Below are 25,699 nucleotides of genomic sequence, written 5' to 3' on the forward strand. Positions count from 1 at the left end.
TTTTCCAGGGGAGGATCCTTCGGTCCTCCGCTCTGTGCCAAGCTTCCAGCCCCAGGCCCCCAGCCTAGCTGGATGGCGATACATGAGCCCAGAGGCTGCTTGCCGGGGCTTGTTCTTGTTAAGGACACAGGTGTCTTCCTTGAACTGCCTGCCCTTTGGTTTTGAACCTCACTGACATTAACAGCTCCCCCTCTGTGGAGGACACGAGTTTGGGGAGAAAGGCCTCCGGGCGTCGACCGCTTGGCTGCAGCTCAGGCCGGGCCCCCAGCCCCTGACAGGAGAGAGGATGTTGCCTCCACCCCCGGAGGGCGGGGCGGGCAGGGCGGCCTGGGGTTTCCTGGGGCCTGCCCGCCCCACCGTCTGAGTGCACTTCAAAGTGGCTGTAGGGGGGGCACGGGCCCTGGCACTTGTCGCCAGCCTCTCCCCTCAGGTCTAATTACTTCCACATGCGCCCAGAGCTTTGAAGCCCTGAGACTCCCTGTGGGAGGGGGGAGAGGAAGATGGGGGGCAGAGGCGGGGAACGGGTGCAGGAAGGAGCCAGTGGGGCTAAACTAGGGAGGGCGAGCGGGCTGGCCCCCTACCTCTGCCACCCTTGGGGGAGGGGGCAGGGCTCCTGGGTGCCCATGGCAGTCGGGCAGATGTCCCTCCCCAGCAGGCCAGATCCCGCTGCTCCATGAGAGTCCTGACTCCGAGGTCACTGAGCCCAGAGCCCTCGGGGTGTTTCAATCCTAGGTTGACAAGTCCAGGCAGCTTTCAGAATTAATAGGAGGTAGGTGCTGGGGGGGTAGGGGGGTGGTTGCTGGGCCCCAGAGGGCAGCCAAGCCTCCTAACTGGGCTCCTAACAGGTCCTGAACAGCCCTGACCTGCCTGGCCTGGGCCCTGGGGGCAGTGGTCCTTTCCACTGGCGTGACCCCTCTCCCTCCCAAACAGCCCTGGGCATCATCCCCGCCGGTCGGTGGCACCCCACGCCCACGGCAGCCCCATGGCAGAGGCACCATCCCAGGCGAGCAGCCACACGTGTGAGGGCTCCGATTTCATAGCCCCTCGAGCCCGGCCCACGGCAGGGTACTCACACATGCTCTTTGTTACTCTGTCCTCTCCCAGCTTTGAAGCAACTTGACTTTGGGTGATTAATGGCAACAGGAGGCTGTGCCTGGGGAGGTGGCTCTGATTTATTGATGTTGCTTTGTTGAAAACAAATATATAGCTCAGGGAAGCATCTTTTGATGGGAGTATCAGATGGCTAGAAGCTGACACATTAGCTCTGGACCCAGTGGCAGAACCACACCATTTTGTGGAGGACAGATGGGCTACCTGTTCAGGCGGGCGGGTCTCCCGCACCCGATTCCTAGTGACCAAGTGCTTCTCTCACACCGGTGGGCACCTGGCTGCCCTGGGGAGTGGGGTGGGCACCTGGCACCTGATCTGTCAGCAACCCCTCCCCTCCACATGCTGTGTCCTGGCCGTCAGCAGCAGGCAGAAGGGATGACCTGGGGAAGAGGGGTGGTTTGCTGGGAGCTGGAGGAGAACGTTGTGGGTCAGCGGCTTCTGTCGTGTCTGCAGCCAGAGGCCACGGCTCCCAATGGGTGGTCACAGTGAGGGTCGAAACCCTAGAAGTCCAGAAGCTGTGGGGGAGAGGCACACTCAGAGCCTTATGGGTGTGGGCCACCCACCCGCTCCCGGCCCAGGCCCTGTTCCTGGAGGCCCACCTACCAGCTGAGGCAGCACCTTCTCCAGCTGCTCCACGTCCACACGGGCCAGGCCCTCTGCCTGGGCCTGCCGGACACTGCGGATGGCCGCTTCTGCCGTGATGCCGGGGGAAGAAAGGTAGAGAGAGCTGGGGGGGCTTGAACCCAAGCCCCCTGGGCCAGCCCTGGCTGTTCCCCACCCCTGTGCCAGCTGACAGCTCAGAAGACTGAGGCTGGGGCTTCTGAAATACAGAAATTTTCAGGGATAAGGTGCTTGTGGGAAAATGGGAAAAAGGTGTCTTGATAGCCTCACTGAAAAATGAAAGGGATCACGAATGGTCCAGACAAGCCTGGGTGGGACCCAGAGGACATTATCGAGTCCCTCTGCTCACCTACAACGAAGATCTTGAGCAGCTCGGCCACAAGCTGCAGCGCATCCCCACTGACTGCAAGGCGAAGGGAGCAGGTTACAAGCATGCACTCTCCCTGCTGCCCCACTCCGCCCTCACCGCTTAGGACTAGGCTCAGGCTCAGGCTGGTGACCGCCGCCCTCTGTCTGGTCCACCCAGCCCTCCCCAAGGCCCTGGCTCCCGCAGAGCTGCCGCGCGGGTCCCAGCACCACCCTGCCCCGGGCTCACACACCTCTGGTCTTCTTGTCTTTGAAGTGCAAGTGCAGCAGTTTGCTCACCAGCTCCTGGGGAACGGAGGGCACGTCAGTGAGCCGTTTCCCCCACCCCTCCTGCTGACCCTTTCGTCATTTCATTGCGGATGGGACGGGGTTATAATTTCCAGCTGGAAATGCTGTCTGTGGGGCTGGGTCTCCCCAGGGTGGAGGACTAGGCATGGGGGGATATCTCCCTGCGAATGTCTCCAGGAGAGCCAGAAATCAGATGTGTGTGGCAGATACGAGGGAGCAGCCCAGGTGCCTGTCCACTGCTCTGGGGCTCCAGTCCTCATGGTATCCAGGGTGGTTTTGTGCTCCTGCCCCCAGATGTCTCTGACAAGATGTCTCTTGTCAGTTGCTTTCCCTACAGTGGGCCCCTTCACAGGCCTGCCCATGTCACTAACACTGCCTGGCTTTGCCAGACCCTGTTCTGAGCACAGCGCCAGCTCCATCCCAGGTCCCTCCTTGGGGCCTACAGCACAGCACGGAGAAGGGTATCTTCCTGTAATGGGGAAGGGTACTGTGAGAACCCCAGAGCTGAGCAGGAGCCAGGCTCCTTTGTCAATGGGCAGTCAAGGTAGAGGACCCAGGGAGGTTGCTGAGGGTAGGGACCAGCTGGAAGGAGCTGTGAATGAGGAGCCCGCAGAGTGCCTGGGGAGGTAGGCCAGCAGCAGTGGGTGCCCAGAAGCCAGGTGTCGTGCAGAGGTGAGCCAAGGACCCACCAGGCCTCCAGCCTTGGCCATGGAGATGGCACTGCCTCACCCAGTGCAGCTCAGCAAAGCTGGAGAGCAGAGGGGAGGGAGTGCACCCTGCCGGAGACCCAGATCCGGAGGGGAAGAGCTTGCCACAGGTCACTTGGGCAGCACTGAGGCAGCTTCACCCTTCCAGCTGTGACCACGGGAGCCTGGCGCCACCTGCTGGTCCTACTCGCTGTGTACCTGCAGTGGTAGTCACTCAGCGGTGTCCCACTCTTGATGACCCCATGGACTGTAGCCTGCCAGCTCCCTGTCCATGGAATTCTCCAGGCAAGAATACTGGAGTGGGTTGCCATTCCCTTCTCCACGGGACCTTCCCAACCCAGGGACTGAACATGGGTCCTCTGCATCGCAGGCAGATTCTTCACCAAGTGAGCCACCGGGGAAGCCTGTGTACCTGGAAAATACCAGGAAGGGCCCAGAAGGCTCTACCACTCCACCAGCTCCCAGACCCAGGCGAAGAGCTAAATCAGTCAGATTGCTGCTGGGGGGCAGCTGCATGGGGTGGTTGTGACAACGGGATCAACACCAGCTGGGAGCAGAGATTCCCTAAACTTGCAGAGGGGAGGATGGGACCTGGGACGTGGTCAGCCTTTGTCCCACTGTGTGGAGGCAACACAACCCCTTCTCCTCCCTGTCACCCTCACGGGGACAGCCCTGGTCATGGATAATGGCCACAACCCCAGCTCTTGGTGATAAAGAGCGAAAATCCCCGCTAAGGACAGGCTGGACAAGGCAGCGCTCACAAGGGGCTGGGATGCTCCTTCCCGCCCCAGGTTCACAAAGGCCTGACATCAAGGGCTCAGTGTCTTCTAACCTTAAGGCAGAGTATCAAAGTGAGAGATCACTCATAGCCAGCAGTGTATGGGAGGTGGCAGGCCTCCCTATCCATCCACCCAGAGCAGCACTCGCCAGGTGCAGAGCAAAGGGGTTTACTCTGGAAGTGGATGGCCTGGGTTTGACCCTAGTTCTGCTGATTTCTCCCACTGGCAAGTAGGGACAGTACTAGGTCCCATGTCCTAGGGTGTTGAGCATTACACAGGCTAATTCATGTCTGGTGCATATCCAGTGCCTGACTGCTGGGTGTGTTGCTAAGAAGAGCACTCGTAGAGCCAGCCGGGCTAAATCAAGACGCAAAGCACAGGGCTGGCGTGACAGGAAAAAGGCCAAAAAGAAGCTTTAGAATACACAGCCGAGACTACCAGCGAGCTGGGCCGCATTGTGCTCTACGCTAAACCCTTGAGGGTGGAGAGTCCTGCCGTTCCCGTAGCCGCGGGGCGAGGGGCAGGGCGGCCCAGGCTCCTCTCTGAGCCTCTTTGCATTTGTGCCAGCACCTACCCCTGCGCGATTTCTGCAGACCCCCTCCGTCTGGCCACAGACCAGGGCGCCTATTCAACCTTCTGCTACCGGACCACGGAGGACGAAGGGCGCTCGGGATGGGGGTCATTGCCGGATTCTGGAAACCGGCTCACCCTAGATGGCAGCGGGGGGGCCGGCTCAGGACCCGCACGTGAATCAGGCAGGGAGCCGGAGCCACAGCGTCCCCGCCGGCCCGTGCACATCCCCCAGCCGCGGAAACCTCGCCCGCCACTCCCAGCCCGCCCAGCCAGCACACCCTCTCTCACTTTCCGGAAGACGGCTCCGGTTTCCTCCATGACCGCCACAAAAGCGCGCTCCCTCTGGAGCCCCGCCCCCGCCACCCCAGCCAATGAACCCTGAGCGCGCCCTCTGGAGCCCCACCCCCGAGCCGCCAGCCAATCGGCCCAGAGCGCGCCTCCCGGAGCCCCGCCCTCGCACCGCCAACCAATGGGCCCGCCGCGCGCGCCCGCTCCTTCGCCTTCATTGGCCCGTGGTGAACGCCCTCCTCCGCAATGCCTCCTGGGAGTCGTAGTTTCTACGCCTTCCTGGCGCGCCCTGCTCTTCCTGGATACTGAGGCGCGCGGAGGCCGCGTACACCTGCGGCGAAAGAGCCGGGGTCAACTGCACGAGGGCTAGGGTTTTGGACCCGGGGCCCAGGGGTACGTCCGACGCCCGGACAGGCTCTGCCGCTGGAGGCTCCGCCCCCGAGGACGCCCAACTTCTCGGTCCCCGGCTCTTGCCGTCCCCTGAACATCACCTGCCTCTTCCCTCCTCCCTCCTGGGGCCTCCTGCCTGTTGGACCAACTCAGTCTGTTCCTTGTTCCTCGCCTGCTGAGGACTTAGGGTCTTTGTGACCCCACTGAGCTGCCGGGGTCTCTGTAGGCCCCCATGGGAGAGGCCCTGCCCTACTGCCTTTCCTTGGCTTCCTGGCTCCAGCTGGTTTCTGGTGAGTCCTGTCTAGGAATTTTGGGGGAAGCCCTTCCTGCACTCCAGGGACATGGAGGAGTTCCGGCGCGCCTACAGCCGGCTGTGCAAGGAGAGTGGAACAGAACCCCAGGAGACTGTGCTACAGCAACTGCACCAGCTGCCGCAGGGCCGGCTGGACCTGGCCACACAGAGCCTGACAGTGGACACCTGCAGGGCTCTGGGCAAGCTGCTGCAGAAGGAGTCACTGCTGACGGAGCTCATCCTGAGTGACTGCATGCTGAGTGAGGAAGGTGGGCACCAAGGGCTGGCAGCGCCCAGGGCAGTCCTTGCAACTTCAGAGTTGGGGCTGGGTTCAAGCCCTCTGCTTCAGGGCCACCTCCCCTGACTGCTTTTGCACTGCTGCTTGTTAGCTACATATACCCCAGTCCTTGGTGCTTGGCACCTCTAGCAAAGAACCCTGTCCCACCTGATCTCTTTTTTTATTTTTGGTGAAGTTTCTCAGTTTCACTGTCATTAAAGCAACCCCTTTGGAAACCTGGGCGCAGAAGGCGATTTCTCTTTTTAATGGGAAAGCCCTTAGCATCCCCCAGCCTAGGAGAGTCCCGCCGTGCTGATGAGCACAAGGGTCAGCAGCCTGATTCGGCACCTGGAAGCTGTTTCAAACCTGACACAGAAGTGGGGGCCACGTGGACAGCCATCCTTCCCCTGTGCCCGGGGAGCTGCCCCAAGATGGAGCCGCCAGGGGTGGGGAGTGACTGCCCTGCTCTCTTACAGGGGCCACACTGCTGCTGCAGGGGCTATGTGTCAACACTGCCGTGCGGTTTCTGGATCTCAAGGTGGGTGGATCTGCACTCAGGGGCATGCCACCTGAGAGCAGGAGTAGAGAAGATACAGGTGTCCCAGCGACCAGGAGTCTGCACGGTGGCCAGAGACCATGTCTGTAAGCGCTCTGGGCACACAGGCTCCACACCTTTTTCTCATGGTCTCATGCACGTGTGCTGGTATTCTGAGGGCAGAAATGTGAGTTCCAGAGCATTCTCACAAGCACACTGAAAGATCCCGCATCAGAAGGCCACTCTGGTCAGGGAAGGCAGAATCTGAAAGGAGCCACACGTCTGCCCAGAGCTCACCGTGGCCTCACCCGCTGCCTGACCAGGGTATTCAGAGCCCAGCCCAGGACACCGGGGAGTGACTGGATGGCCTCTTCCTGTCCTAGGGCAATAACCTTCGAGCAGCAGGGGCCGAGGCACTGGCAAAACTCCTCCGACAGAACAAGTCCATTCAGAGGTAGGGTGGCAGTCCCAGCCCCCAGCTCTCCCTGCAGCCCCTGCTCTCTCTGTGGTTCTGGGTTGGCTCTCCAGGGGACATTTTTCTTCAACATGAGAGTTCACACCTTCATGCCAGTCTTCTCTGGTGGGGGGAAGGTGGGTATAAGCTACTCAGTTTCTGCCAGAGACACCCCAAGCCTGTGCTCCTCCTTGAGCCCACTGGATCCCATGGGAGGAGGATGCCCTTTGAGCTATGCACCTCACGTCCACACTTCCTGCAGCCTCACCCTGGAGTGGAACAACCTGGGCACATGGGATGAAGCCTTTGCCACCTTTTGCGGGGCCCTGGCAGCCAATGGCGCCCTGCGGCAGCTGGACCTCCGCAACAACCAGATCAACCACAAGGGCGCCGAGGAGCTGGCCCTGGCCCTGAAGAGCAATGCCAGCCTCCAGCAACTGGGTGAGGCTGCCAGTGCTGGCCTTCCCCATCCTCAGGGCAGGCAGGGAGGTCTTGCATCTCAGCCCTCCCAATGCTTCCTCTGTCCTGTCCAGAAGGGAGGGGGTGGTGAGGAGGCGCACACTGAGCTGGGCTCCTGATCTGTGGCCGATCACAGGAAGTACCAGCGTCTTGGGCTAGGCCAGCCCTCCCACCCTTGGTAACACCACATTTCCTTCCAGACCTGCGCTGGAATCACATTGGCCTCCTTGGGGGCCGCGCCCTGGTGAACTGTCTCCCCAGCAACAGAACCCTGTGGAAGCTGGAGCTGGCTGGGAATAACATCCCGGGCGACATCATCAGAGCCGTGGGTATGGGCACATGGGGCTGCTGGCAACTTGCACTGTTTGAAGCAGGGCATAGAGCTGATTCCCTGTTGACGGATCAGCTGGCTCACCCCTTAAAAGTCACATTTTGGCCTTTAACCTTTGGGCCAGAACCCACCGAGGGAGGGGCAGCTTGGGCTGGAACCATAAAGGCATCACAATGGTAGAGTGTTAGAAACAGAGGGAGTGGGAAGCAGGCACCAAGGAAGAAAGGGCAGAGGTGGGAGCCCGCAGAGTGCCAACGGCCCAGGCTCACCACGGTCCCCTCCTCACACCACGGTCCCTTCCGTCATGACCCTCCACTCCTCCATCCCAGGCCTGCTGAGCACTCTGCCACTCCCCATGGCAACTTGTTCCACCGGCAGCACCAGCCCCTTGAGGGCCCAAGCTGGGGCTGGAATCTAGTGTGGGGTTACCACCTCCTGAGTCTGCCCAACTCATGTCCTCTCCTGTTTCTTGGTTCTTGCACCTGCCTCTGAGTCACCCCAGTTGACAGCGTGGCCGCTTCTGGCTGGCCCCTCTCCAAATGCTGCCTGGATCTTTCCAGAACATGGGAGCTGAGCACGACATTCACCTCTAAAAAGTCACATATTGGCTTTTAACCTTTGGGGCAGAATCCAAATGCCCACCTTCTGTGACAGTTGAACAACCTTTTCACCTCTTCCTGTGTGCCTGTCCCCCCCAACAGGTGCCTCCCGGGCTCCTCGCTTCACTGTTGCCCCATCCCCTATCCCCACCGCCTCGGAGCCTCTCGCCTGCTAGTGCACTGAGCGGTCTGATCTGTGCGGTTAAGACATGGGGATGGGCTGGCCGTTGGCCACTCCTGGGGCTCAGTCCCTCAGGAGACAACTTCGCTCTTTCCAACAGAGCAAGCCATGGACCACAACCAGGACCGGCAGACCGTCTTCCGGGAGAGTCAGGCCCGTGCCCAGGTGCTCAGCAAGGAGGTGCGGCACCTCCGGGAAGAGAAGTCCAAGCAGGTAAGGACAACGCTGCCTCTGACTGCAGGGCCTCGCCCCGCCCTGGCTGTGTGGACAGAGCCCCCCTCAGCCCCCATGCCATGGCCTTCTTCCTCCCTCTGAGCCCTGGAGCCTCTCCAAGAAGCCAGTACCTAGGCCCGAGAGGCAGCCTCTTTTCTGATGCCTTTCAGCTGGGTGGGTGGGCTTCCCCTCTGGGCCTCCCTGTCTGGCAGCCACCCCCTCCTTGGATGAGGCTCAGCTCCTTGGTGTCCTGCTGCCTCAGTAAATGTCGGCCTCCTTTCTTGCCAACCGTGGGGAGTGAGCAGGCTCTGGGCCCTGATGGGCTCTGCCTGGCTCTGTCCCCAGTTTCTGGACTTGATGGAGACGATCGACAGACAGAGAGAAGAGATGGCCAGGAGCAGCAAGTGAGCTTGGCCCTGGGTCCAGGGCAGGGCGGCAGTGCAGTGGGGGAACCTGGGGGTCCAGGTCCTGGCTCTGGCCTTGGAGTGACCAAACGTGTGAACCTGGTCCTCTCCCCACGGACAAGGATGTAGGCTGTGTTTCCTGAGGGAGTTGGCTGGAGGGTTCGAGGCTCCACTGAACACTGCCTTAGCCCGCACCTGGGCATTGTGTGAGCATGAGGGGCAGCAGCTGCTTCGAGGGGGGCTCAGACGACTCGGTTTTGGGCCCCTCGGACCCTCTTCTCTGTCCACAGGGCATCAGCTGCACGTGTGGGGCAGCTTCAGGAAGCCCTGAACGAGAGGCATTCCATCATCAATTCCCTCAAGGCCAAGTAAGGAGGGGCAGAGGGCAGGATGGGAGTATGAGGAGGTTTCAGAACACTTTAGAGACCTGCCCACAGGGCAGAGGAGGACCATCCTAATAGGGACTCAAGTTCCACTGCACAAAGGAAGTCAGGGAAACCGCTAGGGTAGTTACTGAGAAGGCTTTCTGGGAGGAGCTCCAACCCATCCGCTTCCAGGCACTGGGCGCTGGGCACTGAGGGAGGGAAGGTTAAGCTTCGTCCACTTTCCCCAAGCCCCATCCCAGGCTCCTCAGAAGCCTGGTCCCACCCCCCCACCATCCCCTTACTTGGTTTTGCAAAAGCAAGTTCTTTTCACTGGCAGCAGACAAGTCTCTGAGGAGCCTAGACTAGCTCAAGGGGCACTAGCGGGGGCAGTGGCCTGGCAAGAATGACCTTAGCAAAGGCTAGAGGTCGGCTGGGGCGGTGCTGGCCCTTCTCTCCTTACAGACTGCAGATGACGGAGGCCGCCCTGGCTCTGTCGGAGCAGAAGGCCCAGGACCTGGGGGAGCTCCTGGCCACCACAGAGCAGGAACAGCGGAGCCTGGCGCAGAGGCAGGCCAAGGAGCACAGGCTGGAGCAGCAGGTGGGTGGGTGTGGGGTGGGCAGGCCGGGGGTGCGTGGTGGCAGAGGGCCACTGACGCCCTTTTGCCGTATTACCCCCAGGAAGCTGCAGAACGGGAGTCTAAGCTCCTCAGAGACTTGTCTGCTGCCAATGAAAAGAACCTGCTTTTGCGAAACCAGGTATGGGGTGGGGGTGGGGCCAGCCCCTGGGGCTTCGGGAAAGCAGAACGAAGCTTCCTCCCTCCGTGCCGACTTTGCAGGTGGATGAGCTGGAGCGGAAGGTGAAATCTCAGCAGGAGCAGCTGTTCCTGACCAAAACGGAGTTGACCAACACTACGGCTGAGCTGAAGATGCGGGCCATCCAGGCTGAAGGTCAGCATACCCAGGCCTGCTGCTGGGGCCTGGGAACCAGGGGCCCCCTGAGGAGTCCCACCCACACGCCTCCCCTGTGCTTCCAGAACGCCTGGAGCTGGAGAAGAACAGGTCCCGGCAGAGCTTGGAGGACGCGGAACATCTGCGCTTCAAGGAGGTGCCTTATCAGTTGTGTCATCTGGGCTTTGTCCTCCCCGCTCCCCCGGGGCCTGCAGACATCTCAGTGGGGCACGGTGTTCCCAAGGCAGACTCCTGGCCGGGCTTCCCTCAATAACCTTGGGCTGCTGATGACAGTCCCGGTAGATGTCAGACCCAAACCCTCCCCACCGGTTTCTAGAAGGGACCCTGACTGACTGTGCCCGGGCCACAGTGCAGGCTGCCACCTGGGGTGCAGCACTGGGACCTGCCCTCCGTCCTAGCTTCCTGCGAAGCCACTTGGGGAGGCCTCCACTCGGAAGGAACAGGGTCCCCAAGATTCATCTGCCCCCCCAGGGTGGGGATCCCAGGAGGGGAAACCTGGGGGGCCAGACTGCCAGCCCTGTCCCCGCCCGCACCTGGGCAGGTGGAGCACATGACTCGCCACCTGGAGGACAGCGAGAGGGCCATGCAAGAGAGGGTGCAGAGGTTGGAGGCTGCGCGGCTGTCCCTTGAGGAGGTGAGCTGGGTGCCAGGCTCGGGAGGCTGGGTGTGCCTAGAAGGGGTCCCCGGGCAAGGACCGAGGATGGTTGCAGCAGTTACTGTCTGTGGTGTAGGAGCTGAGCCGGGTGAAGGCCGCGGCACTCAGTGAGCGAAGCCAAGCCGAGGAGGAGCTCATCAAGGCCAAGAACCAAGTCCGCCTGGAGGAGGTGAGCGCAGGGTCATGGCACACTGCTTGCAGCACCCACCGGGGAGAGAGCACTGAGGGGCTGGCATGAGCTGCCGGGCTTGCACAGCCCTTCGGGCTTAAGTGGGCATGACCAAGGCTGTCTCCCGGCTCTGTGGGAGGGACAAGGGAACAGGAGTTCCAGGGGTGCAGAAGAGCCAGACGAGGACACTCAGCCCATCAGTACCACCTCCAGCCCCCCTGCAAAAAGCCAGTGTGCTCCCTCCCCATGCTGGGGAAGGGGTTTGTCCCAAATGTGCAGCCTGTGACCACTTGGTGGAAGCGGGGCGCCAGACGGCAGGATGGTGTCAGCCTGGCACATGGGGGAGGCTCCTCATTCGAGTTGAGCCCATTCAGAACAAGGCATGTGTTAACTGTAGTGACAAAGTGGTTTCCACATTGCAAATATAAGCTCCCTTCAGCCTGAAGGGACAGGGGTCGCTCCTCACAGGAGCTCAGAGCCACAGGCCAGAGAGCAGCTCACCTGTCCTTCTCCTGGGCCCACAGCAGCAGCACCAGGCTCACCTGGAGGAGAAGCTGCGGCTGCTGGCACAGGCACGAGACGAGGTCCAGAGCACCTGCCTGCAGCAGAAGCAGACGGTGGCCGATGCCCAGGCGCGGGCCAGCCAGCTGGGCATGCAGGTGGAGAGCCTGAGGCGGCGCCTGGAGGAGCTGCAGCAGGTAGCTGGGACACTGAGGGCTCCTGGTGGTGCCCCTGGACCGCCCCCCACCCCCACCCCAGCCACCACCTCACACTCACCCCTCCTCGCCTGGCAGGAGCTGAGCAACAAGGACCAAGAAAAGGTAGCTGAGGTGACGAGGGTGCGGCTGGAGCTGCAAGAGCAGAATGGCCGCCTGCAGGCCGAGCTGACGGCCCAGGAAGCACTGAAGGAGAAGGCCGCGGCCCTGGAACGCCAGCTGAAAGGCGAGCTGAGCCCCAGGTCCCCCCAGCCCCTGGCATCGCTGCAGGGCCTTTCTTATTAGGACATCCCACAGGAGGAGGAGGTGGGCCGGGAGAGCTGAGCTTGGCCTAGGTCTTCGCTCCGGGAGGTGCTGGTTCGGGAGGCTGGGTGTGTGTACGCCCAGAGGACCCTGAGCAAACCCCACCCCACCAGCCCCCTGTGGACCTCCGGGGCCCGCTTCCTCACTGAACTTCCTCTCCTGCAGTGATCGCGAGTGACCACCGGGAGGCGCTGCTGGACAGGGAGAGCGAGAATGCCTCTCTCCGAGAGAAGCTTCGCCTTAAAGAGGCTGAGATCGCCCGGATTCGGGATGAGGAGGCCCAAAGGGCCAGCTTCCTGCAAAATGCTGTCCTGGCTTATGTGCAAGGGTCCCCCCTGAGGACCTTGAGCCCCCAGAAGTGAGGGGGCAGGGAAAGTCTGAGAGCGGCAGGTCGGACATGTGTCTGACGACTGCCCCTCCCTTCTTCACCAGGAACAGGCCACTGGCAAGTCTGGGCTCTTTGCGCAGAGTCTACAGCCAGTAACGTGGAAAATCAGTGCTGGGCAGGATCTGAGAGCAGGACAGCCGCAGCTGACAACCAGGGTGCCTGTCTGGGTGGTTGGGGTGGTCCAGAAGCTGGCTGGCCAAGAGGGCCTTCCCCACTCTGTCATCCCCATCACAGGGAGTGACATGCCTGAGAACAGACCCAAGAAGGGAGGAGCAATGTGTGAGCTCTCCCGGCCCCACCCACCGTGGTGCAGTCACCTTTCACAAGCAGGAGCTCTGCAGGCCCAACTGCTCACCCCAGGGTATTTTGAAATACAGAATTTTGCACTTTGTGATACATTTTGGTTCCAGTGCCTTTCTCCCACATCAGTCTGTGCTCCCAAGCCCGGGCCTTGCAGGAAAGGCCAGCCCTCCAGGTGTGGCTGGGTCACCCCTTATAACTGCTACCAGGTGGGGATGGTCTGGCTACTGCAGCGGACAGGAGGGGATGTGGGCACAGCGGGCTGCCGGCCTTGAGGGTCTCTGGTGACTGACAGCAAACATCCGAGTTTTCACCAGCTGCCTTTTGGTTGGAGGGTAGGTGGGCCCAGGCGGTACTCTGCCTCGAAGAAACCCTGTGCCTACCGACCGCAACCTGTCCAGGTGGTTGGGAGCCGCCTGCCTGCGCTGCCCTTGCCCCATGAAGTGGGTCACAGGGAACCGGGGAGGGCCTGCCCGGGCTCAGACTCGCTGAGGGGTTCGTTGTGTCCCGCCCCTCACCAGGTTTCTCTGCAAAGCGCGTCGGCCCGGGTTCGGGGCCGGTCTGCGCCCCCCGCCCGCCCTGCCGGCCGCGCTCGGCTGTCTCCGCGCCCGACGCTCGGCAGCGCTCGGCTGTCTCCGGCCGCTCGGCTCCGCGCTCGGCTCGGGTCCGCGGCCGCTGCGGCGCCGGGCATTTCTCCGCAGCTCGGCTCGCGGCCGCGCCCGCCCGGCCCGCGCCCATGCAGGCCATCAAGTGTGTGGTGGTCGGCGACGGGTGAGTGCGCGGTGCGGAGGCCGCTCGGCCGGGCTCGCCCGGCGGGGTTGGCCCAGGGGATCCTCCCGGGCAGGGCGCGCGGCTCCGGGGCGCGGCCAGGGCGGAGGAGGCGGCGCGCGCACGGGCCAGGGATCCCGGCTGGGGGTCCAGGCGCGGCGGCCCGGATGCGCCCCCGACCGGCCTGTGGGCGCCCGGGGACCGGGCAGGGGCGGGAGGACGTGGTGGGGCGGGGTCCCGGCTATTCGCCGGGCGCAGGCCTCCATCCCAGGCCCACCTGATGCTGCCAGCTGCTCGCGGCCCCGCCCGGCCTCCGGGTAGGTGGGGCAAGGGCTCTCACCTGGGCTGAACCCTCAGCGGGTGCCACCCTCCCGGTACCTGCCTGGGGCTCTGAGGCGGCTTGCCGCAGCCCGCACCCACCACTCTGTCCCCAAAGCCCACCTGCCTGGTGCCCCTCCTCTGTCCCTCGTTCACTAAGGATCTGCAGGGCAGGCACCCCTGTCCCCACCCTGGGACCGTGGGAGGGGGCCGCCCTTGCTGAGCGGCGGGCAGAGGTGGGCCTGGGAGCAACGTGGGCTCGCCCTCTCTCCACAGCGCCGTGGGGAAGACCTGCTTGCTGATCAGCTACACAACCAACGCCTTCCCTGGAGAGTACATCCCCACAGTGTGAGCAGGCGGGCGGGTCCAGAGGTGGGGAGCTGAGGGTGTGGGCGCCTGTGCGCGAAGCTCCTCTGGGCTTCGAGGTGGGGCCCAAGTGGCCCTAGTCTGGGGTCCTGGGGTGGAGCAAGGTGCTGACAGAGCTCCAGGTGTGTGCAGACTGAGAACCCAAACACTGGCGGATCTCTCTGTTTCTGCAGTTTTGACAACTATTCTGCGAATGTGATGGTGGATGGGAAGCCCGTCAACCTGGGGCTGTGGGACACCGCCGGGCAGGAGGACTACGACCGCCTGCGGCCACTCTCCTACCCCCAAACTGTAGGGGACCACAGTGGGGCTTGCAGGGGCTGGGTGGCTTGGGTAGAGGCCCGGAGGGCCTGGTGCATGTGTGTGTTGGGGGCTGAGGCGATTCAGAGCCTTTTGACCCTTCCCACATGGTCCTTCCTTCCCTTTCTCCCAAGGACGTCTTCCTGATCTGCTTCTCCCTGGTGAGCCCAGCCTCCTTTGAGAATGTTCGAGCCAAGGTAGGGCAGGGCAGGAAGCCGGGTTGGTCTTCCTGGGAGGGGCGGAGACTGCCCAGAGAACTTGTCCTTACAAGGCAGGGTCTCTTGCCTGAAGGCCTGACAGAGGCAAATTGTCCTTTGGAGGCAAAAGAGATACCTATTCCTCTTGGGGTAGGGCTGGTGAGTGCAGCTCTCAGAGAAAGGAGGTCCCTGACTGAGACGCCCTGATGAGCTTGGAAGCTTCTTGGCAGCATATTTTTGTTCTTGGTCATTGCTTTACCAGACCTAATGGTTGCCCTGTGAAGCAAGAAGGGCTAAGTGTGGGTCTAGGCACAAGGAAGGGGCCCTTGAGAGCTGTGGCCTGCTCTGGGCCAGGCTGAGGGCAAGGCCCCCAAGGGGTAGGGATCAGAGCCTCCATTCCCACAGTGGTACCCAGAGGTTCGGCATCATTGCCCGCACACGCCCATTCTCCTGGTGGGCACCAAGCTGGACCTTCGTGACGATAAGGACACCATCGAGCGACTGCGGGACAAGAAGCTAGCACCCATCACATACCCCCAGGGCCTGGCCATGGCCCGAGAGATTGGTGAGTGGGCCTGTCCAGGCCTGCTGGTGCAGGGAGGAGAGGAGTGTGCTCTGGGAGCCACAGCATTAGCCTGTGCTCCACCCCCACCTTCAATGACCTCTCCTCACTGCCCCCTTTCTTGGCCGATCCCAGGTTCTGTCAAGTACCTGGAGTGCTCAGCGCTGACCCAGCGGGGCCTGAAGACAGTGTTTGATGAGGCCATTCGGGCTGTGCTCTGCCCGCCCCCTGTGAAAAAGCCAGGGAAGAAGTGCACGGTCTTCTAGAGCCCCCACTTCCGGAAGAGCAGCCCTCTCCTGCCTGTATCTGTTGTGTTGAGATGTGTCCTTGAGTCCGCTGTGGGGGAGTGGTGGGGGTGGGGAAGGGGAAGAAGCATGGGGATGAGGCTGCTGCTCCAGGGGCGCTGCGGGGGCCGTGGGGTCCTGTCTGCTCTGCCTCGTCTTCGTGGGGACGCAGCTCCAGCCTCCCCTGGCCCCCACTGGAGGCCAGAAGGGAGCAGGGTCTCCCTCAGGCTGTAGGCGCGGGTCCGGGGCAGCCCCAGGATGGGCTTCCCAGATGAGGGACTTTGGGGGGGTGGGTTCTGTCCTTGTGCCCCACGATGGGGCAGCCCCTTCTTATTTTATACAATAAACCTTCATCATCTCCTGTTCTCGACTCACTACCTGCCCTGCCCGGGTCTCTCCCTGCCTACTCCTCCACCCTGGGGGTGCTAGGCCCCCAACCCCTGCCAACCAAGGGTACAGAGCAGGTGAGCTTGACACTCCCCGCCCCCAGCCCAAGGCCAGTTGAGCCCTCTCAGTCTCCACAGGAGGGACCCAGATCAAAGTGGGAGTGAGTGTGCTTGGCCCCTTCTGGATAGAGCAAGCCCCTCCTGTGTTGACCTCAGGCCTCTGGGAGGGCACAGCACCCCTCAGCAGCTCCCAGGGGTGGCGCAGGACAGTCTGCAGTCAGGCCCTAGGGGGCCCTGTGGAGCCCAGGCCAAGGCCAGGGGTCACTCAACTGAGTGTTCACGAAGACACATCATCAAGAGGGAGGGCGTCCTGCAGCTGTGGAGGTGTGGAGAGGACAGGAGGGGGTGGCAGACGGGTCAACAGTTTGGGTTTGCTGGGCAGACACGGCGGGAGGTGAGGGGCGGCCCGGCCTGTCACTAGGACTTCACCCCTGGGGCCTGCAAGGCACCACTCTGGGCAGATCCGTGACATGAAGCTAAGTGACACTCAGCTCCCCCGCAGTGGTGTGCAGAGGGTGGACAGCTGGATTTCAGGAATTCTGCTAGTGAGTTATTAAGTAACCACTGTTAAGAATTACATAAACTTGAAATCAATTGTATTTTAAAATGAAATTAACAAATACTCAAAACCCATCACTTCCTAAACAATTTGTACATGTACTATTATCTGTGCTTTTGGGTTACTGTAAGCCTTTTGTGTCTGTGTGGTGAGGACAGCATGGAAAAGTGGAGGACAGACATCTCTGTGCCAGCTCCACCTCAAGGACATCAAACAGGAGGGAATATGTCACCATGGAAGTTGGCAAATTCTACAGCTGGATCTTGCGATGGACTATGCCCTGAACATGGTGAAGGACTCACAACACTGAGGGAATATTCTCTCAGTAACTGAAAACCACCACCTGATTAGGCAAAGAAGTCATTCAACCGTGAACAAAGCAGTGAAGTTCCAGCCTGCTCAGCTCACTTTTGTTTTCTGCGCTGACTTAAGGAATACCAATGAACATTCACATTAAAAACACCACCGCTTCTACCCTAGAGGCCTCTGGACAGGGCCAAAGGCCATCCTTGGTCAAATTCACTACCCTCCTTAGAAGCTGGCCTTCTGGAAGGTCCTACATGTCTGCCATGGACTTAGCCAGGCCCGAAAATCTCTGGCAGGACAGCCAGGCTGCCACTGGCCCAGGATGAGAGCTGAAAGGGTGTCTCTACCTGGGACTCGTCCCCATGCCCAGCTCTGAGCTTTGCATCTTCCGGCCACATGACTGCAGCCTAAGTGTGAGTGTGCAGGCTGGACTGAAGAATCATGTTTCCTGAAGAGATGGGGAAGGGGGATGGGGGTAAAGGTGGGTTCAGCATGGAACAGGGGTGTGTGGGGATGGAGGGGGGCTTAGGTAGCCAGGAAGCCCCCATCCACTGGCACAGTGGAGCCTGTGGTCATGCTGCTGCGGTCACTGAGCAGGAAGAGAATGGTGTCCACCACGTTCTCCACCTCTGCGGGCAAGGTGCTGTTCAGGGCGTGCATGAAAGGAGCTGCCCTTCGTCCCTTCCTCCCACCCCTCACCTGAGCAGGCCACTGGCGTGACTCCCAGCCGGGCTCCCGCCCAACTCACCGGCAAACCTGCCAAGGGGGATGCGGTCCAGCATGGCCTTGGCCTTCTGAGGGTCACTCCAGGCGGCCTGGCCCATGGGTGTCATCACCACCGTGGGGTTGACTGCATTCACACGGATCTGCACTGGCACAGGCAGGGGGTCAACTCGGTGGGCTGAGGCTCTCTGAGCACAGGCACTGGGCAATGGGAGGTGTCCCACTGGGGCTCACCTTGTGTGGCCCCAGCTCCACAGCCATCACTTTGGTCAGTATGTCCAAGGCACCCTTAGTGGAGCCTGTGAGGAGGGACGGCATGTGTGGAGCCTGAGCTGCCTGCTCAGATGGGGGGTGGCGGGGGGTGGGAGTGGGGACAGGGCACAGCCGGGGCTCACTCACAGTAGACACTGTGGTTAGTCAGTCCCCGTTGGGAGGCCTGGCTAGAAACATTCACGATGACCCCTGGGGCTCCCCGAGCTATCAGGCCTCGGGCCACAATCTGAAATCGCAGAAGAAGGATGAGGCAGGGCTGGCATCACCCAGCAACCCCCACTCCTGCCCTGAAGCCAGCGCACCTGGGACACCTGGATGACCGCGCGAAGGTTCACATTGAAAGACCTGGAGGCACAGGACAGACCCTGGTCAGGGACTGAGGCCGCTGCAGCAGGAGACAGCCCTTCCCCACGGGCGTTCCTCCACCCCACCCCACCCCACCCCACCCCGGCTTACATGTCATATGCCTCCTTGGTGACCTCCAGGAAGGGCTGTCGACACGCCACAGCTGCATTGTTCACCAGCAGGTCCACAGGGCCGACACCTCCCAGGGCCTGCTCCGTGGCCTCCCAGTCAGCTAGGTCCACGCACACGGTCTCTACCCCGGGGCACTGTGTATATTATGTGGTCAGGCGGCACATCTACCAGAGACTCCATGCCCCGGAGAGGCTACAGCTGGGCCTCCCACTCAAGGGGGAGGGACTGTGTTTTTGTGACCTTTCAGTCTCCCAGGGGTAGGGGCTTAGGGGTCTCAGGGGAGCCAGTCGCCTTCTTGGGGCTCCCAGGCTGCTGTCGGGAGAGAGTTAACTTGGCCTTTGGGCAACTCAACTCGGGGCTTCAGGATCAGGGATCTAGCCCCGCCTCCAGCCAGTCTACTTCCTCCCAGCACCAGAGCGCCTCTGGCCCAGCAAAGCAGCCATTTCTGCCTCCTCCTAAGTCCAGGGGGAGTCGTCGTTCTTCCGCGCGTCCGGCGAGGGGCGGGGGTGCTAAAAGTCCTTGGTGAGCCCCAGCGCCCAGCTCCCGTGTGTCCCTGATGGGCCGCCCTCAGCTCCCCGATGCAGCCCTCTGGGCTGGGACAGGGCGGCGCCTACCTCGCGGACCAGGCTGTCCAGGTCGGCCTGGGTCCGGCTCACGGCCACCACTCGGGCGCCAGCCGCGTGTAGCGCCTTGACAATACTGCGACCGATGCCTGCGAGGAGCGCGGATGAGTGAGGGTACCTATCCCCGGCCACCTTTGCCCGCCCCCGGCCACCTCCCCAGGCCCACCTTTGCCCGCCCCAGTGACGAGCGCCCGGCGCCCCGCGAGTCTCAAATCCATGATGTTCCGGCAGCCACACTGCGAATCTTGAGCTGCGCTTCTGGGTTCAGAAGGGCGCGGGGCGGGGTGAGGGGCGGGGCCGGGAGAGGGGCGGGGCGCGGCGAGCCAATCGCAGGCTGGTGTCCTGCCGCGGGCGGGGATATTCAAATAGTGGTCTCCCAGCGGGGGCGATTGGCCGAAAGGAGTGGGCGCGGCCGAGGAGAGACACACAGGGTCCTCGCCTGACCGTGAGGCTGCTGCTGCTGCTGCTGCTAAGTCACTTCAGTCGTGTCCGACTCTGTGTGACCCCATAGACGGCAGCCACTAGGCTCCCCCGTCCCTGGGATTCTCCAGGCAAGAACACTGGAGTGGGTTGCCATTTCCTTCTCCAATGCATGAAAGTGAAAAGTGAAAGTCAAGTCGCTCAGTCGTGTCCGACTCTTCGCGACCGCATGGACTGCAGCCTACCAGGCTCCTCCATCCATGGGATTTTCCAGGCAAAGTACTGGAGTGGGGTGCCATTGCCTTCTCCGTGAGGCAGAGTTTTGCCTTCTCTGTGGTCCTTCAACCCGGCGGGAAATAAGGTTGGCGGGCCCCGGCAGCCTTTTCCCCCTGCCAAGTAGGTTATTACAAAATCAATAAAACCAAATATGGTAATTTTTACCGGAAAGAAGGTGAAAGAGAACGCAGTGCTAACCCTTTTTTTGTTTCTGAGAAGAAAGGTTTGGCTAAAAGGATCACATGCTCCCCTCCCCCAGACCTGGGAGTAGCTCATGCAAGCTCACTTGTATTGCTTAGAGCGAAAGGTTTGGACAAGCCAAAAGGACATGACTGAGCGACTTCACTTTCACTTTTCACTTTCATGCATTGGAGAAGGGAACGGCAACCCACTCCAGTGTTCTTGCCTGGAGAATCCCAGGGACGGGGGAGCCTGGTGGGCTGCCGTCTATCAGGTCGCACAGAGTCGGACACGACTGAAGCGACTTAGCAGCAGCAGCAGCAACAGCATAAGCCTGAAGAAGAACTGATGCAAAGAACCGACTCCTTGGAAAAGACCCTGATGCTGGGAAAGACCGAAGGCTGGAGGAGAAGTGGACGACAGAGGATGAGATGGTTGGATGGCATCACCGATTCGATGGACATGAACTTGAGCAAGCTCCGGGATGTGGTGCTGGACAGGGAAGCCTGGTGTGCTGTAGTGCATGGGGTCACAAAAAGTCGGACACGATTGAGCAACTGAACTGAACTGGTTCCCAGAGGATCAGGGGACAAAGAAAGGATTTGGACACCATTCTGGGTCCAAATTGAGACTTAAATTGAAGAAAATTGGGAAAACCACTAGACAATTCAGGTATGACCTAAATTAAATCCCTTAGGATTATACAGTGGAAGTAACAAACAGATTCAAGGGATTGTGTCTGATAGACAGAGTGCCTGAAGAACTATGGTTAGAGGTTCTTGACATTGTACAGGAGGCAGGGATCAGGACCATCCCCAAGAAAAAGAAATGCAAAAAGGCAAAATGGTTGTCTGAAGAGGCCTTTCAAATAGCTGCGAGAAGAGAAGCGAAAGACAAGAAAAGGAAAGATATACCTATGTGAATCCACAGTTTCAAAGAATAACAAGGAGAGATAAGAAAGCCTTCCTCAGTGATCAATGCAAAGAAATAGAGAAAAACAATAGAATGGGAAAGACTAGAGATCTACCAAGGGAATATTTCATGCAAAGATGGGCACAATAAAGGACAGAAGTGGTATGGACCTAACAGAAGCAGAAGATATTAAGAAAAGCTGGCAAGAATACCCAGAAGAACTATCCAAAAAAGATCTTCATGACCCAGATAATCATGATGGTGGGATTGAAGGAGGAAACAGACAGAACAGGCTCCATCTTGAAAGCAGGACTCCATCTTGGGCCCGACAGTGGACTTTGAGCTAGATGCCCAGTATCTATGGAAATGACATACCAGCTGGAAAACCAGGCCCCCGGAAGGAAGAGCCCTAGGGCTCCTACCTAGACTCTCCATCACCTAAAAGAATACCCTAATTATCTGTGTAACTGAGTAGAATCATAATTCTATTATGCGTATTGCGGTATGACCACAGGCCTATTGATAATTGTCCCCTGTTAACTACCTAGGCCTAAGGCATATGAATCATGGGTCTACTTTGACTGTATCTTTTTTTTCATTTGTTCAGACTAGTTTCAGGGAATTTGGGGAGGTGGGTTTGGGCACATACACTTAGGGTATATAAGGTTTTCAGAAAAACTGGTCAGGGTCCTTGGCTAAGAGGAGACTCTTCCTTGGGCCCGAAGTTGTAATAACCTGCACTCCACTATCTGCATTGTCCTTCTGAGGGAGTTTGTTTCCCGGAATGCGTGGCTATATTTGGTGCATTGGCTGGGAAACTCCTCACTTTGAGGAGACAAGTCCCCTTTGGGACTACTCTGAGGGCTTGCGGCTTGAATCTTCTAGAGGGGGGAAGGCGCCTTGCCCTTCTGGAAGGATTCTGCTCCTCAACACCCAGACCTTTCACGTTAGCAGGTAGTGGACGGCAGCAGGGGAACTGAGCGCTCAGGTGAGGAGGAACACAGCCGGGAAGGTGGAAGAGGGAGCTTGATCACCCCCCTGGGAAGGACTAGAAGGAGCACAGACCCACAGGAGCCTGGAATAGGCAGGTGGGAGCGATTGCTTAGTATGCAGGTTGACAAGCGTGTTAGGGCTTAGGAAGAAAATTTGTGAATGTCATTTAGGAGGTAGTGTCGATGCTGTCTTGGGGAAAATTATTACCAAGCTATCGCCAGGAGATTGTTAGGAGAAAAACTTGGTCTTTGTGTGCTTATATTCTGCCCTCCCCAAGGAGGTGTCCCATCTGCTGTGAAATTCTTGACCCCTCGGAATTATCAGGCTAGAAGGAGGGGGACACATAAGTGAGTATGAATTGGCTTTTCCGGAGACAGCCTGGGATGTGGGATATTTAACACATCTGTGTTTTCATCTGCTTCTGATCAAGCCCACCAAGGCAGAATGGACTTAAAAGTTAAGGGAGAAACAGTTTTGGACCACGTGGTGTTCTGGTTTGGCAGTGTTGACTGGCAGGTGAAGACACGCTGATCCCCCTTCTCCCTCTGAGGTCTGGCAAGTAAGGCTCCTCTCACCCCAATTAGGAAACCCCAATGGCAATTTAAGTGTTTCATTGAGTGGAAATATCAGAAGTACGTATGGTGCCAAGAACTTCATAGACAGAACAAAAAGGAAAAGTAGAAGACAGTCTGAGAAGGTAAGCAAGATGGGAGGAAGTTAATCTAAGGCAGCTGTATTGGAGTGCAGGATTAAAAATGTAAAGAAGGGATTTGGAGGAGACTATGGGGTGAAGATGAAGCCTAACCGCCTCCACATACTCTGTGAGGTCCAATGGCCCCCTATGGGAGTAGGATGGCCACCAGAGAACACCATGAACTTAAAAATAGTGGAAGCAGTCTATACAGTAGTAACAGGAGAGCCAGGACATCCGGATCAATATCCATATATTGACTCATGGCTAGGGTTAGCTCAAGACCCTCCTACTTGGACAAGGTTCTGTACCCAGAAGGGAAGGGAAAATATTAATGGCACAAAAATTGACTAATGATAAAAAAAAAAAAAAAAAGAAGTTCTACAGGATTTGGACGGGGATGACCTGACCCCTCCTCCATACTGGAGAATGACACGCCCACCGCCCAGTGTTCCACCAGGACCAGAGGCCGCCTTAATGCCCAATCCAGGGCCAGGTGAAGGTCCTGCAGCAGCTGCTGCTCCTCTGCCAGCTCTCCTGGAGATCGTAGAGCTGCCATTTCAGCAGGCTCCGATCCCAGTGATGGAGACCTCTGGTCAACGCCCCCAGAATTCCACCTCAGGTGGACCTCCTAGATTGTATCCACCTCTTCTGGTGCGTACTGATGGGAAGGGGGAAGAAAACACAGCAATTAGTCAGAGGCTGCGCTCCACCAAAGAGCAGGGGGAAAGAAGCCCACTACAGATGCCCCTCAGAGAGCTACAATAACCTCTGGTTCAGGACACATGTGGGCACTACCATCCACCCCCTGTAGCTTATTATTACCAGCCATTTTCCTCTACGGATGTATTAAAGTGGCAGAGACACACTCCACTGTACTCGGAGGAGCCACAAGTCATAATTAGGCTAATGGAGACTAGTTTTCGAACCCACCGCCCTACATGGGATGACATAATCCAACTACTAGTCTCCCTTTTCAGCACTGAGGGAAGACACAGGATCCTAACTGAGGCCAAAAATGGTTAAGAGAAATGGCACCTGAGGGTACTGCAAACGCGCAGCGGTGGGCAGAACTAGCCACCCCTGATGAGAGGCCCAACTGGGACTGTAACACAGAGGAAGGGGGGGCCACCTGGAGAGATGTCGGGTAACTATTTTACAAGGCCTCACAAGGGGGGCCAGAAAAGCTATGAGTATCACAAAACCCTCCAAAGTGATTCAAAGGGAAAGCGAATCACCCTCTGAGTTCTATGAAAGACTATGCGAGGCCTATAGAGTTTATACACCAATAGATCCAGAGGCCACTGGGTCTCAGATGGTGATAAATGCAGCCTTTGTGCCTCAAGCCTACCCCAAAAATGTCAGATGTGGGGCACCAAGTGACTCATGAATTTTTTACATCTCTGAATGCCCAGTGCCTTTGTTGGGAAGAGACTTGCTGTCTAAATTGGGGGCACAAGTGACCTTTCCCTCCATGAAAGACACACTCTTTGAGTGGGCTCAACCACCTATTTACTCTCCCTCTCGGTAATCCCTCAAGATGAATGGAGGTTGCTCAATCTCCCTGAAGGGAAACTGGATGGGCTACACAGTTGAGAGAGAGAGAGAGAGAGAGTTAACTCAACAGTTCCCTTAGGTCTGGGCAGAAGACAACCCCTCCGCCCCGGGCTTGCAAAACAAGTCCCAGTGGTAATAGAACTCAAACCCTATACAATTACATCAGGACTCACTCGCCTTGGGCCTGCCAGACCTTGCTAAGCCATTTACTCTTCATGTGACTGAAAAGGACACGGTGGCTATGGGAGTGCTGTCCCAGACTATGGGGACATGGGACAGACCAGTGACTTATCTCTAATCAGCTGGACAGTGTTGCCACTGGGTGGCCGCGATGCTTATGGACAGTTGTTGCTGTTGTCTTACTGGTCTGGGAGACAACCAAGCTGACTTTGGGCCAAGATTTGATCATAAAGTCCCGCATGAGGTCAACACTCTCCTCTGAGGGGGCCCCCATAAATACCTGTCGACATCCCGGATTACTCAATACCAGTAATTACTCAATTACTCAATACTGTTATGTGAGAACCCCCATGTTACTACTGAGGCTTGTCAGGCCCTGAATCTAGCCACTCTCCTTCCTGTAGGAGAAGGTGGGCCCTCACATGATTACAAGGAAATCCTAGAAGTTTATGCCAGCAGATCTGTCTTGAGAGACTGGCCAATCCCAGACCCAGATTTGGTCCTGTACACCAATGGCACCAGCCTGGCGAAACAAGGACAATGACTGTCGGGATATGCAGTAGTCATGGAATAAACCATCGTTGAGGCTGGCTCTCTGCCATCACACTGGTCCGCTCAATGGCCGAACTATATGCTCTAATCCAGGCCCTCCAGCTGTCAAAAGGTAAGAAGACAAACATTTACACAGATTTCAGGTATGCTTTTGCCATATTACAGGGCTCTGTATAAGGAGAGAGGCCTTTTGACAGCTAGTGAAAAAGATATTAAAAATAAGGAAGAAATTGTGACCCTATTAGATGCTGCCTGGGAACCAGAAAGGTGGTTGCAGTCATACACTGCCAAGGACATCAAAAAGAGGATACCCCCCAGGCTCGGGGACAGACTGACAGATAAAACCCCTAAACAAGCAGTTGAGGGCTCGGGGGTGAAAAGTGAAGCCCCTATTAAAGCTCTTGTATTGGCGGAGCTGCCTGACCTAACACTGGACTCTCCAAAATACAGTGAAGCCCCAAACCAACTAGCCAAAGCGGAAGGGGCCATCTAGACTGAAAAGGGATGGTGGGAATTGCCAAGTGGCAAATTATTGGTACCAGAGGAACTGGCACCCACTCTGCTAAGCCAAACACACCAAGCGACTCACCTAGGCCATGATAAACTGGAAGAGGTAATTCAAAAATATTTTTTGGTTCCCCGCCTCTCTTCCCTATGCAGGACAGAATCTCAGAACTGCACCGCCTGCTCACACGTCAATGCTGCCTCTCAGCACAGATGGAAGCCTCTGGGGATTCAGCTAAAAGGCAGGCTTCCTTTGAACACCTGGAAGTGGACTTCACTGAAATGAAACCTCACCAACACTACCTGCTGGTCATGGTATGTACATTCTCAGGATGGGTAGAAGCTTTTCCTACCAGGACTGAAAGAGCATCAGAAGTAGTCCAGTGCCTGCTTAGGCAGATAGGAGACAGTTCCTAGATTTGGAATTCCTACCAGCATTGGATCAGACAATGGCCTGCCTTCCGTAGCTGATTTAGTACAACAAATAAGCAAAACTTTAA

The 25,699-nt window shown here is 58.6% G+C and overlaps 4 protein-coding genes and 1 long non-coding RNA gene across 6 annotated transcripts; 3 read left to right on the forward strand and 2 right to left on the reverse strand.

Moving 5' to 3' along the window:
- Positions 1-1,152: 1,152 nt before the first annotated feature.
- On the reverse strand, positions 1,153-4,831 carry CENPX (centromere protein X). The gene is made up of 5 exons (XM_055575411.1): positions 4,733-4,831; positions 2,331-2,382; positions 2,081-2,134; positions 1,714-1,802; positions 1,153-1,625 (listed from the first exon to the last, which is right to left on the reverse strand). Exons 1-5 carry the CDS (start codon positions 4,760-4,762, stop codon positions 1,611-1,613), a joined length of 240 nt encoding a protein of 79 aa, XP_055431386.1. The 5' UTR covers positions 4,763-4,831; the 3' UTR covers positions 1,153-1,610.
- A 187-nt stretch (positions 4,832-5,018) lies between these two features.
- On the forward strand, positions 5,019-12,813 carry LRRC45 (leucine rich repeat containing 45). Its single transcript, XM_055575413.1, has 17 exons — positions 5,019-5,683; positions 6,168-6,229; positions 6,610-6,680; positions 6,943-7,121; positions 7,340-7,468; positions 8,351-8,463; positions 8,809-8,867; positions 9,158-9,235; positions 9,695-9,830; positions 9,911-9,988; positions 10,069-10,180; positions 10,267-10,337; positions 10,743-10,835; positions 10,933-11,025; positions 11,550-11,723; positions 11,820-11,967; positions 12,210-12,813. The coding sequence occupies exons 1-17, from the start codon at positions 5,464-5,466 to the stop codon at positions 12,404-12,406; spliced, it is 2,013 nt and encodes a 670-aa protein (XP_055431388.1). The 5' UTR covers positions 5,019-5,463; the 3' UTR covers positions 12,407-12,813.
- Positions 12,814-12,947: 134 nt separating this feature from the next.
- Positions 12,948-15,890, forward strand: RAC3 (Rac family small GTPase 3). The gene is made up of 7 exons (XM_055575410.1): positions 12,948-13,067; positions 13,254-13,503; positions 14,095-14,166; positions 14,358-14,475; positions 14,619-14,681; positions 15,087-15,246; positions 15,379-15,890. Exons 2-7 carry the CDS (start codon positions 13,469-13,471, stop codon positions 15,507-15,509), a joined length of 579 nt encoding a protein of 192 aa, XP_055431385.1. The 5' UTR covers positions 12,948-13,067; positions 13,254-13,468; the 3' UTR covers positions 15,510-15,890.
- A 657-nt stretch (positions 15,891-16,547) lies between these two features.
- Positions 16,548-19,213, reverse strand: DCXR (dicarbonyl and L-xylulose reductase). Of its 2 annotated transcripts, none has more exons than XM_055575408.1 (8): positions 19,101-19,213; positions 18,926-19,023; positions 18,291-18,445; positions 18,137-18,179; positions 17,961-18,060; positions 17,796-17,860; positions 17,587-17,704; positions 16,548-17,467 (listed from the first exon to the last, which is right to left on the reverse strand). In XM_055575408.1, exons 1-8 carry the CDS (start codon positions 19,150-19,152, stop codon positions 17,364-17,366), a joined length of 735 nt encoding a protein of 244 aa, XP_055431383.1. In that variant the 5' UTR covers positions 19,153-19,213; the 3' UTR covers positions 16,548-17,363. The 2 variants fall into 2 exon arrangements, with proteins under 2 accessions (XP_055431383.1, XP_055431384.1); XM_055575409.1 differs by having other exon boundaries at positions 16,548-17,481.
- Positions 19,214-21,766: 2,553 nt separating this feature from the next.
- Positions 21,767-25,468, forward strand: LOC129648778 (uncharacterized). The gene is made up of 3 exons (XR_008712863.1): positions 21,767-22,412; positions 24,548-24,807; positions 25,356-25,468. It is a non-coding gene; the product is annotated as an uncharacterized LOC129648778 (long non-coding RNA).
- Positions 25,469-25,699: the final 231 nt, after the last annotated feature.

Source organism: Bubalus kerabau, chromosome 4 (assembly GCF_029407905.1).
Source record: "Bubalus kerabau isolate K-KA32 ecotype Philippines breed swamp buffalo chromosome 4, PCC_UOA_SB_1v2, whole genome shotgun sequence".
Lineage (NCBI taxonomy): Eukaryota > Metazoa > Chordata > Mammalia > Artiodactyla > Bovidae > Bubalus > Bubalus kerabau.

Coding starts and splice junctions, on each gene's coding strand:
- RAC3 (XM_055575410.1), top strand. CDS start 13,469: ATGCAGGCCATCAAGTGTGTGGTGGTCGGCGACGG. Junction 14,167..14,357: donor GGAGAGTACATCCCCACAGT/GTGAGCAGGCGG, acceptor CTGTTTCTGCAG/TTTTGACAACTATTCTGCGA. Junction 15,247..15,378: donor GGCCATGGCCCGAGAGATTG/GTGAGTGGGCCT, acceptor GGCCGATCCCAG/GTTCTGTCAAGTACCTGGAG.
- CENPX (XM_055575411.1), bottom strand. CDS start 4,762: ATGGAGGAAACCGGAGCCGTCTTCCGGAAA. Junction 2,383..4,732: donor CCGGAGCCGTCTTCCGGAAA/GTGAGAGAGGGT, acceptor TCCGTTCCCCAG/GAGCTGGTGAGCAAACTGCT. Junction 1,803..2,080: donor GCTCAAGATCTTCGTTGTAG/GTGAGCAGAGGG, acceptor GCATCACGGCAG/AAGCGGCCATCCGCAGTGTC.
- DCXR (XM_055575408.1), bottom strand. CDS start 19,152: ATGGATTTGAGACTCGCGGGGCGCCGGGCGCTCGTCACTGGGGCGGGC. Junction 18,180..18,290: donor ACCAAGGAGGCATATGACAT/GTAAGCCGGGGT, acceptor CTGTGCCTCCAG/GTCTTTCAATGTGAACCTTC. Junction 17,861..17,960: donor GACTAACCACAGTGTCTACT/GTGAGTGAGCCC, acceptor CCCTCCTCACAG/GCTCCACTAAGGGTGCCTTG.
- LRRC45 (XM_055575413.1), top strand. CDS start 5,464: ATGGAGGAGTTCCGGCGCGCCTACAGCCGGCTGTGCAAGGAGAGTGGA. Junction 10,338..10,742: donor AACATCTGCGCTTCAAGGAG/GTGCCTTATCAG, acceptor GCACCTGGGCAG/GTGGAGCACATGACTCGCCA. Junction 10,836..10,932: donor CGCGGCTGTCCCTTGAGGAG/GTGAGCTGGGTG, acceptor TCTGTGGTGTAG/GAGCTGAGCCGGGTGAAGGC.